Source organism: Polypterus senegalus, chromosome 3 (genome assembly GCF_016835505.1).
Source record: "Polypterus senegalus isolate Bchr_013 chromosome 3, ASM1683550v1, whole genome shotgun sequence".
In the NCBI taxonomy this organism is placed as follows: domain Eukaryota; kingdom Metazoa; phylum Chordata; class Cladistia; order Polypteriformes; family Polypteridae; genus Polypterus; species Polypterus senegalus.
In genome coordinates this window covers 164,801,034-164,817,329 of record NC_053156.1, presented here as the reverse complement: position 1 = coordinate 164,817,329, position 16,296 = coordinate 164,801,034, and the positions used below count along the sequence as shown (strand labels likewise).

Sequence of the window (16,296 nt, the reverse complement as noted above, 5' to 3'; positions counted from 1 at the left end):
AAGATTTACAAATATATTAAAATTCAAAAACTGAAATCTCTAATCCATATAAGCATTCAAACCTTAATTCAGTATTTTGCAGAAGCCCCCTTGGCAGCAATGACAGCTTCAGCAATTCTTAGTTAAGTCTCTACAAATTTTCCACACCAGGATTTAAGCAGTTTATCCTTTTCTTCCTGGCAGATGATCACACACTCTGTTAAATTCTCTCTCTCTGGTCACTTTCTCCGTCTTCAGGTCACTCTACATGTGTAATTTGGGGTTTAAGTCTGGGATTTGACCGGGCCACTCACGGACAGTCATAGACTTGTCACAAAGCTACTTCTTTGTTGTCTGGGCTGTATACTTTGGATTGTCATGCACTCTGGAGCAGGGTTTCTTTAAGGACCTCATTGCATTTCATACATACATTCATCATTTCCTCAATTTTGACGATTCTCCCTGTCCCTACACTGGCAAAGCACCCCATAGCATGATGCTACTACCACCATGCTTGACAATAGGGATTAGGAAGAAGGTGAGGTGTGTCTGGGCTTTGTCAGATAGTAGGTAAGCACTGCCTGGACATCACTAGACATAGTGCTTGGAATTCTTCCCAAAAATTCCAACTTTTCTCACTCTTTTCTCATGCTGTAAGAGTCCTTCAAATGCTGTCATATGCCTTTTACTCAAGAGTGGCTTTCGAATAGCCTCTCTACGATAAACACATGATTAATGAAGTGCTGCTGTGATGATCCCCCTTCCAAAAGGGTTTTGCCCTCTCAAAAGAGAAACCTTGAAGCTCCCTGAGAGTGGCCATTGGATTCTTGGTCATCTCCTTGACCAGTGCCCTTCTTGCCTGGTTACTTAACTTGGTTGTACAGCCAACTCTAGGAAGAGTCTTGGTGATTCCAAACGTTTTCCTTTACATAATCATTGATGCCAATGTGCTCCTAGGCACATTCAAAGTTTCAAAATTGGTTTTATATTCCTGTCTGGTTCTATGTCTCACCCCAGTTTTATCATGGAGGTATACAGAGATTTCCTTGGACTTTATGGGTCGTTTTTGTCCTGACCTGCTGTGTGCCTTTTCTGAACTATGTCCAGAAAATTCAGTTTTCCACAGAATAAAGCACACAGGATGCACCTGACCACAATTTGGAGTGACACAACAAAGGGTCCGAATACTTATATAAATGAGAGCTTTCAGGTTTTGATTCTTAATACTTTAGCAAACCTTTAAGAAAACATATTTTCACTTTGTCATTATGGTTATTGAGTATTGACGGGCAAAACAATAGCAAATATATCCATTTAAAATTAATTCTAAAACATAGTAAAGTGTGCAGAAAGAGAAGGGGTCTGAATACTTTCTGAATCCATTGTTTGTATTTTCATTGCAATTGTTTAAGGTACCTATTTTATTTCAGAAGGCATAAACAAAAGACAAGGAAAAACAAATATATTTTTCACAGCAACTTAAAAACCTTTGCAGGTTATAACACTAATCAATTAAGTCTGAGATTTTGGATATAATGTGTTGGTAAATAAAAACCTTTTAAACGTAGGTTACAAGTTAATCAAATTCTAGTTTCTTGAAATACCAAAATGAAAATTTCACTGTCATCTACAAAATAGTATACTATATATTTAATTTTCAAGTTATTAATTTCATAATGAATTTCATAATTATATATTTGCATTATGATGAGAAGAATTTATATTTGAAATTTAGTACAGCATTAAAATATTAACAGTTTAAACCAAAATCTTGAATCATAACTCCTTGAATATCCCAAAGGACCCAAAGAAACAGTAGCCAGACACAAGCTATTTTTGTGTCTGAATTAATTCTTACTTTTTAGTTAACATTTAAATTTTGTGTTGCAACATTTGCTATATGTTCTTTCCTAAATGCTTCATTTCCATTTTCATTAAATTTTAACAAAATTGCTTAATTTTAAGACATAAAAGCATACTGCAATGTACACATTCTTTTACATTCTGTAAACAACCTACGTCAGATATTTCCGTTGTTCCAACCAGATAATGAACCTGTTTGATTCAGTTTTTGTAACAAAGCATAAGCTATTCTGGAATCCTTCTATATAAAAGCGGTCGGGATTGTCCTTCCGTCCCGTGAGTGCTACGCAGGCGTGGAGTTTCACACACGCCCCGTCCATTTTGCAATGCACGATGGGATTTGTAGTTTCGTTTTTCCAGGTGAAAGATGATTTTCTACTCCAGACTGAGCAATATCTTCATCTTCTTACTTACTATATAAAAGCGGTCGGGATTGTCCTTCCGTCCCATGAGTGGAAAGCGTAGCGGTATTCTGCTTATCACAGACTTACTACTTGCAGCTTGCGGTACGAAGCGACATGATGTGAGCAGAGTTCTGGTGCTCCCATCATTCCCTTGCTTTTGTGTGCGATGCGCTGGAAAAACAGACAAAATTATGTCTCTGGAAATAATTAATGTTGATGGAGTACAAATGCCTCACTGCGTAGTAAATATCAGGGGGGTTCAAAAGGGCTAATACTATGAGTAAAGTAATACCGCTCACATGCAATATAACCAAATTAATGAGTTTGTATAAAATATCAAATTGATCTACATATTGAATTGCCTTAAGAAGTGGTCAACTTAAAAGTCGGTCGCCTTAAAAGGTGGGTGAGCCTAGTCAGGGATACACTCTGAATGGAACAGAAGTCAATCATAGGCACGACCTTGCACTTACTCTTTACTCACTCATACCGAATATAGACTCACCAGTCAGCCTGTTATATGTATCTTTCAAATGTGGGAGGAAACTGATTATCCAGAAAAAAAAACATACAAATGCAATGCCAACTTCCCCTAGACTTTGCTGGGCCTAGATTTGAACCAAGTCTTCTGGATGTGTCAGCAGCAGTGCAAACCACTATTCCATTGTTCCACACTATTTAATTTATGACTCAGCACTATATATATATATATATATATATATATATATATATATATATATATATATATATATTTATAGATATAAGTGGTTATATAATTTGCAATTGGTTGGATTCATTTACTAGTTATTTCAGGAAACAACTATTAAAAATTATGACTAAATACATAATTCAAGCAAATGAATAATGAAGCTACTTAATATAGACTTTAATAGCCTATCTTTCAATTTCAACATTTATGACATTTTATAATTTACTAGCAGAGTTTAATATCCTACAACTGTCAGTCTAAATTAATGTCCTCTACAGTAATAAAATTGCTACTTTTGTTTTTTATTTAATCAAGCATTTATCTAATAATGTATGAATTACACCAATAAAAAATAATTGGAATATTCATTACTTTTTACTGTTTTTTGTTTTGTTTACAGTATGTACTTGTTCTTTGCAATTCTATTGGGACTCCCCTGGACTCAAAATATGTTGATATTGGTAAACACCTTAACTACCTACTTTTTCCAGATGATCCAACAGCATTTTATGTAATTGAATACTGTAGGATATTAGCTAAATAAACTATTGCAGGATGCAATGGTATTGCTTATGTAGTACTAGAAAGGCTTGATAAATTGAGCTTTTAAGTTTGCACTGTACTATCCTGGAGACCTAGTAGTTGCAGTATAAGATGCGTAATTGAAGGAAAACCATCATTCAATATTAAATACTTTTGCCATCATAAAAAGGCAAATAGTTACATTTAGGAACGCTTGTAGTCTGTATTTCTGCTTGTCTCATTGACTACTCTTTTAACAACTGCACCTTTCATAAAATTTGAGCAAATATTACCAAAGACAGAACATCATTCTGTTTCATAGAGTTCTTGCAAAATTCCTTTTCAGTGTGCCATGCCATTTTCTTTGATGCAAGACATGTAAATCTCAATGAGCCAGTGTGAAAAAAGACTCAGTGTCCTGGTTTCATATATTGCAGGGTGAAAAAAAAGCATTTTAAATTGCTTAAATGCTTACATATTTATTATAGACTACTTTATATTACTTTGTAGTAGAAATGCATAAAATATCATTTTGAATGTTTTTGCTGCTAATTATATTATAAATGTCATATTTTTAACTGTTCCATGGATAGTACTTTAGTACCGGTAATTAAAATTGAATTAAATATGGTAAATATTATATATTAGTTGCAACTGGACTATTATTTTACTATACTCTATACACTGAAATATATTCTTTGTTAAATCTTTGTAATAGACTCATAAGTTAGCAGTATCAAAACCTTGTTTTTTTTTTTTAATGGAAATTGTGCGATGGGCAAGATTTGTCAAACCTCTTTGAAGGAATCTTTTGTGAAATTGATTGTGTTTCTCGTAGATCCACAGTTTGTTACAATCACTAAGACCCATGTGATTGCAGCATCCAAAGAAGCTTTTTACACCTGGCAGTACCGAGTCGCAAAAAAACTTACTGCACTTGAAATTAATCAAGTTGCTAAAACAAGAAAAGAAGGCAGAGAAAGGTCAGTAGTTTATTCACTTTCAGCCGTTCCAACCAACAATACATTCCATTTCTACTTATCAATTAAAATGTAATTAAATAAATTATATATGCACACATAGGTATAAATATTTTTTTTAAGTAGTAATTCTGTTCTGTTTACCTAAGACCTTATCCTTAAAACCCAGTTTTCTCAAAATTGTTAAAGAATTGAAAAACACTATTTCATTTTAAATAACATTTTTAATTTGTGTGTTCTTAATTATCTTCACTAAAAATGAGATTATGTTAGTCAACGTTGAGTCTTTAAACATTTCTCTGTAACTATTGGTCCCATATAATTGAGTTGGTGTGTGCATGTTCTGGGGTGGAATGGTGGAACGCCCAGGATTGCTTCTTGTTACTGATAAGGATAGGCTTCTCTGATTCAACCTTGAATTAGATTAATCTGGTTTGGAATGCATAAATGAATGGGTATAAAATTGTGAAACATTGTGTTAATATAATGGCTGTTTTGACACTTTGCGTTTATTTAATGGACAGCTAAATGGACAGCTCTTTTTTTATAAGAAATTTCCCTTACTTGCACATTGTGTACACAATAACTGAGTAAGAGAAATTCCAATGCAACACGTATGAGGAAGTACCAAGGAAGGTTTTTGGAGCTACAATCATTCAGAAGCCAGTTTTACACATAGTGTTGAATGAACCCCACTGAATTTGCTTCACCTCGAGTTAAGCAAAATCGCGGAAATGTTCGGGGACTCAGTGTAATGTACTGAAGTGAATTAGGAAGGAGAAACTGAACTAGTTTTGAGTGGATATTTATGCTGCAATGGTCTTTCAGGTGTCCCTGATGGCTAGGGAAGCATCTGCCAAATACGCTGGACTGATTACTGTGGCCAAAAATGTGACCTGATCACAGTATCAACCACTGTGTCACACTGCCTACCTGAGATAAAATTAATAGAATTAAATATCAAAATAGTAAAATTTCTTACAGACAGTATGAATGATTTCAATAAGGTTGCCCCCACTGATACAATAACAGGTACTCATATCTTTTAAATTGAGGTTTAAAGGTATATACGAGGGGCGTTCAAAAAGTTTCCACACATTTTTTTTAACTCTATTTATTCCGAATTTTCTAAAACAAATTACATCACTTTTCTACATAGTCACCTTCATTTGCAATGCAATTTTCCCAGCATCGTACCAACTTTTTAATGCCCAATTACTACTCCTTCCACCTTCACCGTTTCCATATATATATATATATATATACATATAAATATGTGTGTGTATATATATATATATATATATATTTTTTTCTCTGATGATTTTGCTCATTTACTTCCACTGCTACTAAAAAAGTGTGTCTGGATTCTTCACTCCTTCCTGTCTGAATGAACTTCACAGCAAGCTGCGTAATATTATTAAAGAGGTAGACTTACAAGTTATATACATGTAACATACAAGTCCATACAAAATGACATTATCTTTAAGACACAAATACATAGACACATTTCCAGTTTCTTTCTGTGTGTGCATTATATGTTTAAATGTATTCATACATTTTCTGAAAAGTTTTAGCCTAATACTAGGATCAGCAGGAGGCAGACTCAGATGACATTGACTATTACAGCCCTGTAATGTCACAATGGTTTTGCAAAGTGTTATGATGCATTGAAAAAAAATGATCTAAATCAGTTGCACAACAGATTTTGAGGAAGATTTTGAGAAACAAGGTCATCTGCGAGCAAAGTATATTTGCTTCAACCCTACTTACAAAGCTAGAGACATTCATTGCTAGATGTACTCTGCTTCTGTTTCTCTATTTCTTTTAATTTTATGCACTCCTTTGGCCCCGAATATATGAATAGTTTTAATGATTGTTTCTATTACTGGTATAAAATTATTATTTTATTTATAACTATAATATTAAAGTAGTTGAGATGAACTTGCATTTGATATGTACTACTGGTGTGTGAAAAAGTAAATACACCCCATTAAAAGGTTTGTCTTACTTCTACATTTTGGACTAAATGATATTTGATTGTCATTTCAGTATTATTTATAGATAAATGTAATCAAACTTAACAAAACCTTACATTGGAAAAACACAATTTGCTTTAATCTGTACAATTTAAATCAAGCAAAATGAAATTTACCCTTCCTTTATCATTGTATTATATGTCACAGGTTAGAATCAGGTGAATACAAATTGTTGCTAATGATTAGAACATCGTTATAGAGTATTTTGGACTGCCCTTTCTTATTTATGAAACAGAAATATTGGTCTTAATGACTGAGGTGTTAAGCTACATCATATAAAGATGAAAAGCGCTGTCTGAAGGTTTTATGGTTGCTTCCAAGATATTTGTTGTGGATCAATCCATCTCACAACATCAAACCAATTTCAGCCCTAATGTTAATCAAAAGATGCTATAGGATGTTTGTAGGAGGTCTCCAGCAACTCTAGAATATAATTAATGGATTTTCACTCAAGTGTTGTCTCAGTCTGTGTCAAAGTACAACAGAGTGCATAATTGACTTGTAGGTGAGGCCAGGAAGGAAGGAAGGATGAAGCCTCTGCTCTCTAAAAAGGTAACAAATGTACAACTGAAGTTTGCCAGACAATACCTAGGTAAAGAACAGTGACAATGCTAGTCATAATGTTTGGCAAAAAACAGAAATTCCCTTTGTCCAAAAGTACCACATACGAACTGTAAAGCATTGTGGTGGAAGCATTATGTTTAAAGGTACTTTGCCTCATTTTAGAGTCAACCATGAATTCTGCATTATATAGAAGAGCAATATAAGGTGACCTGTCAAAAAGATGAACCATAATAGGATCTTGTAACAAAACAATGAGCCAAAAACATCCAAGCAAATTCACCTAAGATGGCTACCAATAAATAAATAAATGAAGGCCAAGTCAATCTCAGCTTAAATATTATACGTTTAAAGGAGTTCTTTAAGGAGGAGTGGAAAATAATTCCCCAAGTTGATTTAATAGACTGATAAACAATTGTAGAAGTAGTTTAAAGAAGCTGTCAAAATGTTTCACATCAACCATTGATGCTAGACGTGTACTTATTTTTTTCACAGTAGAGTTTCATTTCTGTTTTTTTTTTTCTATTTTTTAAAGAAAAAGTTATTACAAAGAATACTTTTCATTTTTACTTGTTGAATTATTATTTTTCCATTTTGCTGAAATGAAGGTCAGAATGCCATACATGCAAGTGTGTTGAGGAAAATACACTTTTGTGGAGTATGCTTACTTTTCAACACTAGTGTATTTTGCAAGAACAAAATATAACAGTATTAATTTAATTTTTTTCTTTGCACCCTCCCCTACCACAACCTCTCGTCTGTGGTGGAGGAGCAAAAAGCTTTAGATTAGTCAAAAATTTTGATCTCCGGTTTTTGGCAGGTCTTGATGTTTTAGGGTCTCCTGATACCGAAAACACCAATATCTCGATGATGGTTGTGTAACTCTGTGAGTGTGTGTGTGTCACAGTTTCTTGAGGATGGTCTAGAGCTAAAATGAATGGACGGAGAAATACCAAACTCGAAACTTAACCCTATTATGAGATCACGATGTGCTGATTAGTTTTTGAGCCAAATCATGCAAGAGAAAGAGGTACTCTAGAGGAACCCTCAAATACCGTAATTCTGCAATTAATTATGAATTCTTCTCATGAATTGCTATTGTAATAACCTATTTTATGATCAGAAAGATCAGCATCATAGCGGTAAATAATTACTGAAATGTTATATAATAGTTTGGGTAACTTGATTCCTTGGGTGCAAAGCTTACCGACGCCCATGTCCAAATTTTTTAGTGATTCTACTGATATCAGTAACTGGAACTTGTTCATTTAGTTCCTCAATAAGAAGGTTGTTTTATTATTTAACTAACAACTTAGATTTTTACTGAAAATATCATTCCTATCTGTTTCAGTTGTATTAGCATTGTTTATGCTAAACCAGCTTTTGCCTTTCATCAGGGTCTATCATATTGATGATGCGCCATCTGGGACTACAGATGGGATGGTTGATTTTACAAAAGCTTTTACAGTAAGTTCTGACTTCAAAATATATTATAAATTGAATTATATTCCCATAACATTTTAAAGTATTTGGTTTGCTCTCCTGATGCTACAACATAATGATGCCTTGATCTGATAGGACTGTCAAGTTGTTTGTGCTGTGTATTTTAAGTTTAAAGAGAATGTAGCAAGACTGCAATAAAAATAAAAACAAATTAGCTAACATCCTGAAATTGAAAATGTATTGTGTTGTATTTCTTTAAAATGGATATACATTAATAGTTATTAATTCAGTTTGAAAATAAATATGTATATTTGCAGAATGTCAGAATTAAACTAATTGTGCATGATTGTAATGTTTCATTTTGCATTTCATGTATACATTTTTCTTTGTTATCTCAGGCAACCAAAGACCCAATTTGCTGCATAACCGCTACAGACAAAACACTAATAGTGGTATGTATTTTAAAATATTTGGTAGTCAGTCAGTCAGTCATTTTTCAGCCCACTAATAATAACAATACTATTTAACATGTCTCTTTTGTGACAAGTCCTTATTGGTTAAGTTTTATAACTTAAGGGCACTCTGCTGTTAAGGGTAATCATAAAAATACGTTTGTTTGAATCAGTAGAAATGGGCATGGATGCTGGGTTTGTACATTAATACACAGTTCTAGACTTTACCTGCTGCTCTAAAAACTGTGTTTGTGACAGGAATGGTAAAGTAATTTGGTATGGTTTTCAAATTTAGCCATATACTTTAGCTCTGAACAAAACCTCTTTTCCACCCTGCAGTTCAGGATATCTTGGAAGAAGCATTCTTGTCAAAAGAGCAGTAAACGTCTTCTCACTTTATTATCCCTCTGATTCAAACTTTGCTTTTCTGCCCCATTTTTCAATATGAGTTTTATTGTTCTTAACTACAGATAATGTCATTTTGGTTTTCTGATATTTTTTGTATTTTTTGTGAAAAAGTTAAAACATCATTTATGCATAGACGTTTTAGTCAATGCAGTACAACAGGGCTGTTTAAATTTGTTTCTTAGAGAGAAAATTTTAAGGTATTAACTAGGTACATAGGTTAAGTACCGAATCTATTCCCTTTGTGGCAAAGGTGCTATATAGGCATCATCCCTACACAGACTGACAACAGAGGCATGTGTATAAATAAATGAAAAGGTTTTAATTTTTCTTCAGCCGTGGGGCACCTCTTCCTCGTGTCCCACAAGCCCAACACAGTCCCAAAACAACACACAAAGTAAATCACCTCAAACCACACTCTTCCTCCACTACTCCTCCCAGGCAGCTTCGTGGTCATCGTCGTCCTCCTCGTCCTCCTCCTCCTCCCGACTCTGGCGCCTAGAGTAGTGGCTACAGGCTCCTTTTATAGCAGCGCCGGAAGTGCTCCAGGTGCTCGTTGCCCTACTTCAGGCTGCACTTCCGGGTGTGGCCGCAGTCCAGCCCTCATGGGCTTGTTAAGCCATGCAGCTCCCCCTGGCAGTGGCCATGGAGCCCAACAGGGATGAGTTCCAGTGTTCCACCATTGTGGCCCCGATGCACCCCAGGGGGGCTGCCACCAAGTGTTCCGGGGAACATAGGGTGTAACCCATGTGTATTCCCTCAGATGCAGTGTCAAAGGGGCATCCTGGCCGGGTATGGGACCCAGCCACCCGCCACAATTCATTAGTAGTGATTTTGTTTTGAGTAACTATGACTATAACTGGGTTTTCTGTTATATCAACTAGTGGTAGAATGGCATGGAAGATTTCCGAGGCTTTGAGGATCAGAAAATAATACCTTGCATTTGAATATCACAGAAGTATTAGGGTTTTTCCATATATCATGTACAGCAGAATTATTCTGTCACATGTGATGGGGTGGTTATGAATGCTGAATCTTAAGTAATTTTTGATAATCAGTATAACAAAATAAATTGTAGAATCTTTTATTGGCAAGTATTAAGTTTTAAATACAGAGAGTTTTTTTTTTTTTATAATAGGTAAACTGACGTGTGTTTTATATGTCTGAATTATACATCAATTAGACACATTAAAAAAATAAAGGTTGAAAGGTCTGTCTCCTAATCTATTGACTTGTAATTGTTTTAGGGCCGGGAATCTGGAACTATTCAGAGATACAGTTTGCCAAATGTAGCTTTAGTCCAGAAATATGTCTTAAATTGCAGGGCCTATCAGATGTCATTAAACTGCAACTCCAGGTTGGTTAAGTTTTTCCTTGTATTTTATTCAGTGCTTTTAATGTATGATTTTGATCTTTTTCAAATGCTGTGCTGTTCAGCTGATGGTAGAATTATACTTTTAGCTAGAAAATTTTAAATGTCCAATTTAATGTTTTTTTTTTTCAATTTTCTACATAGTCGGCTGGCAATAATAGATATAACTGGAGTGCTCACATTTTTTGACTTTGAAGTACAGTCAGCAGAGGGTTCAGGTCAGCAAGGTGCAGGAGAACACCTAAAATTTGAGCGTAAAGATGTCTGGGATATGAAGTGGGCAAATGACAATCCTGATTTGTTTGCTATGATGGAAAAAACAAGGATGTATGTTTTTCGAAACCTTGACCCTGAGGTAAAATTTTTATTATCTTCATTTTTCATAATGTCTTTATTGTTTTCAATTCTGTCCTACCTTTTAAATAAACAAAACTGTAATAATGTTTATTTTTTGCATTCAGGAACCAATATTGACTTCTGGCTACATTTGCAGTTTTGAAGATTTGGAAATTAAGTCTATTCTTCTTGATGAAATTTTAAAGGTAAAGTTAACTAGATATACTGCATTGTTATAATTCATCAGCATCATTGGGTATGGCAAAACACTCCCATCTGTTCAAGTGTTCTAATCCTAGTAGTAAATTAGCCTTATTTCTTCCTAATGTTTTTGACTTCCTTATAAAGATTGCTCTAATACTGTTTGCTAATGCAATTTATCCTTTAGTCTTGATTACTTCTTCATTCTGTGATCAATCATGTGACTATAAATGTGTTTGTGTCCTCTTCTATACCTGTGCTCGAAAGGTATAGAAAAATACAGACAAGGAAACTGGTTTTACTATAATTTAACAAAATACACAGGACTACACTGAGGATTAGAACTTGGAAATGTTATCATTGTTTTGGTGACCCCATCAGAGGTAATGACTCCAGTCACATAAGCCAAGTTGAGCGATGGTCTCAATAGCTGCATGCTGTTTTCTCTCCACCCTGTCCAAAAACTACCCATTCCTGTGATTATCTAGCATTTAAGTACTGTAGTTATTTATCCAATGACTTCATCAAGACTAATTTTATTTCAATTAATTTAATGTGTTAGTTAATACTGCCTTACATTAAATAAAGCTTGATAAATAAAATTTGAAATTTAGCCTTCTTTACATTGATGATTTTTCTTTTTTATGTTCATCACCTGTTAATCCATTGTAGTTTTGTAAGAAGTTGGAGCCTATCCCTATATTTACCCATACAAACATGTGTAAACGGTATGTTCACCAAATGCTTTGACATGGCAATGGTGTCTACAGTAGCATGTTCAGAATTGTCTACAATCTAAGTAAAATGTGCTTTGAAAAGCTTTATTGTGGCAGTACAGTACTTTAGTGCTTAGCACTGCTGTCTTACACCTCCAGAGTCCTTTGTTCAACTCTTAAACCAGAAACCATCTGAGTTTTACATGTTTTACTTAGGCCTGCTTGGATGTTGTCAGTGTGCTCAGGCAATTCTCAAACATCCCAGCTTTAAATTTGCTCTGTATGTGTCAGTATGGGTATGTAGGTGAGTGAACTAGTGTTCCGTTCAGAGATTTGCTCCTTTTTATGCCCACAGCTACTGGGAAAGGTACAATATACCCCAATACTGAACTTGATGATTAATCATTCATCTTCCAACCCAGATATTTAAAGTATAAAAAAATCATATTACATGGATAGATCTTACATAACAAAAAAGTTGACATTGTCAGATATATTAGATATCAAATGACTTAGCAGTGGGAACCAACATATTTTTTGGAAGTGGTTTAATATGCTGCACTTTATGAGACTTTTGTTTATGAATCAGACTTGATGTGAAAGATAATGGATGTAAAATAGTATTTCTCTGAAGGAAATCTTTTTCTTTGGCAGGACCCAGAGCATCCTAACAAAGATTACCTCATCAATTTTGAAATTCGCTCTTTGCGTGATAGCCGTGCACTTATTGAAAAAGTTGGTATTGAAGATGCTTCCCAGTTTATTGAAGATAATCCACATCCTAGACTATGGTAAGTATATTCCAGTCTTTCTGGTTAATTGTAGTTTCTTATGATCCAAGCAGATAAGGACATGTTTGCTAGCACTGAAATACTATAGTCCTTTTGTATTGCAACTTTCAGCAGAACAATCTTGTAGGAATTTCACATGCTGCACTTTGTTTCAAAGCTAGACGTTAAGGTTATATTTTAAATATGATTCTGCAGCATAAACGAACATACAAAAACATAAAATTACTCTTATTTTTAAAATGAAAATCTAAATGTAATATTAGTGATAAAACATAATAAAGTAGGTTGTGGTTAGAATATTTAGAATTATTATAAAGGAAAGGCATTAATTTCAGTTCAGATTTTTCCATTTGATGGGTATTAAAATGGTAATTACTCTGCAAAAAAATTAATGATATTTTTACATTTGGTATTTACAAGACACTAAACAAATTAAGTAACATGACAATTGATATACTTACCGTACAAAGTTACCATATTTATTCCTATAGTGCTTAACCCCAGTGCTTGTCTTGTTCAATAATTAAGCCAAGTACATAATTGCTCATTTTAATTAACATTGAGATTTCTTGTTATAACAACTTATCTGCATCATACAATAAATTCTAAAGTGTCTAAAATGGATTGTTCAAGGGATCTATACAGTACAATAAGAATGTAATTAAAGTTGATGTGGGTTGAAAATTCAGGCTCAACAAAAATACCTCCTAGACCGATCAAAAATGGCTTGATTTTCCTTAGAAGTGGAGACTGAGAAGGTGATAATATGTAACTTTGTTTCACATGGAATAATTTTAATGAAATCTGAAGATAGAGAATTCTCATCTCATGAGTCATCTGTCTCATCAGGAGAGAAATGCTCCAACATGAGGTGAAGGTGGTCAGTCTGAGTTGTGAGTAATGATTAACATTAAAGTATACTCCAACACGACCAATAAATCCTAATCCCCTATTTTATAGAAGTATAAAACATTTTTGCTTTTGTAAGAACCTTTTAAATAAGAATTTGTCTGATAATATTACACTTCTATTGTGAAATGTCTGCTGTTGTACAGTTGAATGTGTATTGGTGTTTTTCATAAATGCTTTGTACACTGCAACTTATTTGGAATGTCTTAACAGAGCACTCTTGATAAAGCTACTTAATCATCACTTCATGTATTGTTGTACACATGCCATCTTGTTATCTGAATTAATTCTTACATTATCCAAGAATATACTTGTTCCCAACAGAGTATGCTTTTGACTATGAAATTGTTGTGTTGTAGTTCCAAGCCATTATCACCAAAACTACAGGGTCAAGGGGGCATCTGCTGGAGCCAGTCCCAGCCAACACAGGGTGCAAGGCAGGAAACAAACCCCGGACAGGGCGCCAGCCCACTGTAGGGTGCACACACACACACCAAGCACCCACTAGGGACAATTTACAATCGCCACCTCACCTGCATGTCTTTGGACTGTGGGAGGAAGCCGGAGTACCCGGAGGAAACCCACACAGACACAGGGAGAACATGCAAACTCCACGCAGGGAGGACCTGGGAAGCGAACCTGGGTCTCCTAACTGCGAGGCAGCAGCTCTACCACTGCGCCACCATGCTGCCCACACTAATAATTATGCCTCATCTAATTCAAGACGTACTTATCTTCTAACCATGGTCACCATAATTATAGGCAGCAAGGTCTACATGACACTTTTAAATTGTGGCTTTCATTCTGATGTTGTTCCTGATTCAAAATTAAGTTTTAAATCAAAATGAGCTAAAATAATATTGACATTTTCTTGAACTATACTTTCTATCTGCGGTGGGCTGGCGCCCTGCCCAGGGTTTGTTTCCTGCCTTGCACCCTGTGTTGGCTGGGATTGGCTCCAGCAGACCCCCGTGAGTGTGTAGTTAGGATATAGTGGGTTTGATAATGGATGGATGGCTACTTTCTATCACAGTTATTTAATATTTAAATGTTAATATTGTTGAATTGAAGTGTTTGCAATCTTCCATAAATTGTATGTTTTTGCATAGAGCTGCCAGTATTTTTTTTTACTTTTTGTCTCTGTACCTTCATGGGTTCATTAGCATTGCATCTTCTTTTTCCACCATACCTATCAAAACAATTATAGTTGCCTTCACCTGAACGTCTGATATATCTTGTGCTTTTTCTTCATTTCTTAAACAAAGTATTTGCTTTTCTAATTTTTCAGCATTATTGTATAGTTATCCACTGTGAAATTAGCATATCTTTTCATGAGTTGTGTAAGTTTAAATAGGAGAACCTTAATGAAAAAAACACTAATGTCTGAGGCTTCCATCAGCTTTTTTGATGTGCAAGGTAATTAAACTTCCTGTCATCAAGTCTGGAGAAGGTTTTTACTCCCTAGTAAACTCAGTGCAATTAAAAAGGTAACTGACATACACTATATACAGTACATTATTTAGTTAACAGAGCTGACCAGTATAGATGCGGTTCAGTCTGACCAGTATAGATCTAATATAATCTGATGTAAATGTGACTTATTTCCTTACCATCAGCATGAAGTTGTCAGCACACAGGTCCTACAGGTATCACAACACAAATAAATGAAGGTTTTTTCAAACCACTATAAAAAAGCCATCGATGACCAGCTGTATCTAATAGCAATTAAATAATTACATTTATATAGTGCTTTTCTCACTGCTCAAAGTGCTTTACATGGATAGATGGTAACAACTTCAACCAACACCAATTTGTAGCATCCACCTGGATGATGCGACTGCAGAAATTATTGTGCCAGTATGCTCACCACAGATTAGCTATAAGGTTGTGTAGGGGTGAGATAGAAAGCCAATTAGAGACAAGGAATGGTTAGGGGGTTAGAATGCACAAAGGCCATAGTGGGCAATTTATCTAGGATATTGTGATAAATCCTACTCATTTCAAAGGATGCCAAGAGATCTTTTATGACCCCAAAGAGTGATGACCTCGGTTTTATGTTGTCTTATCCAAATGACGGCATCAGTTTTTACTAGGAACATATGGATCCACACATAGACCACTTGGTTAGCGCTCCTGATGGCCTCACCAACACCTCTTCCAGGAGCAGCGCAAGCTTTTCCCAGATGGTCTTCCATCTAAGTACTGGCCGAGCCTAAACATACTTAGCCACAGGTGGATGACTTGTTCTGAAGCACAAGTGTTATGGTAGCTAACAAGAACTAGAAGCTCTAGGCTTTAATAAACCATAGTCCATGCAATGGTGTCCAAATGAAAATTTTTTTTGAGACTTTAGAGGCTCAAAAGACTATGAGTAGCTGTTCCACGAAAATCTCTCTAAAATTAGACTACAGGATGCTTATTGAGAAGTTGTAAGATTAAGAGAAAAAAACTAGGAGGTCCTTTATATATAGTTTTAAACAACATGTTTATATGATACTTACTGTAGTTCTTCCATCCATCCATTGTCTAACCCGCTGAATCCGAATACAGGGTCACGGGGGTCTGCTGGAGCCAATCACAGCCAACACAGGGCACAAGGCAGGAACCAATCCTGGGC

At 35.0% G+C, this 16,296-nt stretch overlaps 1 protein-coding gene across 2 annotated transcripts in view; it reads left to right on the top strand.

Moving 5' to 3' along the window:
* wdr35 (WD repeat domain 35) overlaps positions 1-16,296 on the top strand; it is an 89,426-nt gene that overhangs the window by 23,507 nt on the left and 49,623 nt on the right. For both annotated transcript variants that reach the window (XM_039748176.1, XM_039748175.1), the window contains 8 exons: positions 3,356-3,416; positions 4,316-4,460; positions 8,452-8,521; positions 8,896-8,949; positions 10,602-10,711; positions 10,871-11,081; positions 11,188-11,268; positions 12,634-12,770. In XM_039748176.1, the coding sequence (XP_039604110.1) occupies positions 3,356-3,416; positions 4,316-4,460; positions 8,452-8,521; positions 8,896-8,949; positions 10,602-10,711; positions 10,871-11,081; positions 11,188-11,268; positions 12,634-12,770 (869 nt within the window). The remainder of the gene's footprint in view (positions 1-3,355; positions 3,417-4,315; positions 4,461-8,451; positions 8,522-8,895; positions 8,950-10,601; positions 10,712-10,870; positions 11,082-11,187; positions 11,269-12,633; positions 12,771-16,296) is intronic.